Genomic DNA, 1,867 nt, shown 5'->3' on the forward strand with positions numbered 1-1,867 from the left:
CCTTCACTTCCCACCCTCCTGCCTCAGTTTACTTCCCCCCCTCCTGCCTCAGTTTCTCATTTGTCAGCAAAACACCAACTGTGGTTTGTTTTGGTGGTTTGGTTTGGTTTTGTATTTATTTTTTTACCAAAACCCCTCTAATCTCTGCCAAATTTTACTGCGGGGGATGTGGGGGAGGTGATTTCATCAGGAGGGTCCCTGGGTTGGGTTAAAACGGGGTGTTATGGGTTAAAAAACTCACAAATTGCCGTTTTCTCAACTCTCCGTCGGCAAGAACAAGAAAAACTTCCTGAGAGTTTAAAACGTTCCTAAATCTGAAAGAATTGAACCAATTCTTTCAAAAACTGGGCAAAATCACCCAGCCCTCCTCTCAAAAAAAAAAAACCATGAACAGAAGATCTCTGAGGAACTTTTCTCCTCCAGAATATCGTCGGGTTCCTTCATCGTCTTGTTGCTTGGGGGTTTTTTTTGGACTTTTCCAGGATTTTGACGGTTTTGGGGAGCAGGGATGAAGCCGTTCTCTCTCTTCCTGCTCCTGATTTCGGGTAGGTTTCAGAAAATAAGGACAGTTTTCTCCTGAGGGTGCTGCTGGGTGCTGGCTGCTCCTGGGTTAACGTCCCCCCCCCCCCTCGCCTCCTGCAGGAGCCGTGGTGGACTTCCAGCCGGTGCGGGAGAAAGGTGGGTGCTGGGATTTGGGGGGGTTTCTCACCTTCATTTTGGGGTATTTCCACCCAAAATGGGGTTGCCCCACCTTCTGTTTGAGGAGCAGGGAGGGCGCAGAGCTTCGTGGGGGGGGGTAGGTGGAAATCAGATGTTCTGTTTTCACCCCGTTTGTCCCCAAATCTGCCCACGACTCCCCCGGGGCCATTCAGCCACACAGGAGAAGACAACCCCGTGGTTTCAGGTCCCCCTGAGCAACCAGGTCCCGTTTCACCTCAGGGATCCCAAACCCAACAGGTTTCACCCCAAAGTGGTTGCAGGGGGTGGGGGTGGGAGGTTGGTCCCCCAATCCCTCAGCTTCTGCTTCCCTGTAGAATCTCTGCTCTACCCCTACGGTCTGGACCAGCATGACCAGAAGACCCCCAAGCTGGATGATGGGACATCAGGGAAGATCTCCCTCACCACGCCCTTCACCTTCTACGGCAAAGAGCACCAAAGCCTCTACGTGCGTGAGCCAGGACTCCACCTTCTCCCTGCACGTGGCTCCCTAGTGGCCTTGGCTGCCGTTGGGTGGGACTCGAGGGTCTTAAAGGTCTTCTCCAACCTATTTTGCTTTGGAACCTTCCACGTTCCACCCCTTGGCCTTCCCATTCCACCCTTTGGCCTTCCCAGCCCATCTGTTGTCCTTTGCAACCTATCTGTGGGTCTCATGACCCCTTTATCTGCCCTACCACCTCCTTGATGGCCTTTATGACCTCCTCTTTGGCCTTCATGTTCCATTTGTGGTCCTGGAAGGCCAGAGAGGGTCACACACACAAGAAAATTTGCTCATCCCACCCTGACTTGGGTGGCACATGGCCCCCAGCAAATGAGTTTTGGAGAGCAAAGCCAAGCCACCCATGGGCTTGATGTGGTGACCTCCAGCCTCGTGTGGCTAGTAGGTCTTGGGAGGAGCCCTACACCCTTGTGGAGCAGTGGTTGGGAGGTCCATGAGCCAAGCTGAGGGTGTTGGATCCCACCACTGCCTTCCCTTTGACCAACCCAAGAGTGACCTGAACCCCTCCCACAGGGTCGTAGAGACGCGGGAGTCGGTGGTAAGACCCTGCCTGGTTCCTGGGTCCACCTCCAGGGCACCCCAACCACGCCAAGGTGTGGACAGGGCTCCAACAGAGGTGGCCACCACGTTGGGGCTGACCTGGTGTCTTCT

General features: G+C 54.2%; 1 protein-coding gene across 1 annotated transcript in view; it reads left to right on the plus strand.

The window, feature by feature from the left end:
* The first annotated feature begins 508 nt into the window (after nucleotides 1-508).
* LOC103774775 (sushi, nidogen and EGF-like domain-containing protein 1) overlaps nucleotides 509-1,867 on the plus strand; it is a 3,310-nt gene continuing 1,951 nt past the window's right edge. The window contains exons 1-3 of the mRNA XM_008942201.1: nucleotides 509-545; nucleotides 643-678; nucleotides 1,035-1,179. Coding sequence (XP_008940449.1) covers nucleotides 509-545; nucleotides 643-678; nucleotides 1,035-1,179 — 218 coding nt within the window. The remainder of the gene's footprint in view (nucleotides 546-642; nucleotides 679-1,034; nucleotides 1,180-1,867) is intronic.

This window comes from Merops nubicus, unplaced genomic scaffold (genome assembly GCF_000691845.1).
Source record: "Merops nubicus isolate BGI_N331 unplaced genomic scaffold, ASM69184v1 scaffold11446, whole genome shotgun sequence".
NCBI classification, from domain to species: Eukaryota; Metazoa; Chordata; class Aves; order Coraciiformes; family Meropidae; genus Merops; species Merops nubicus.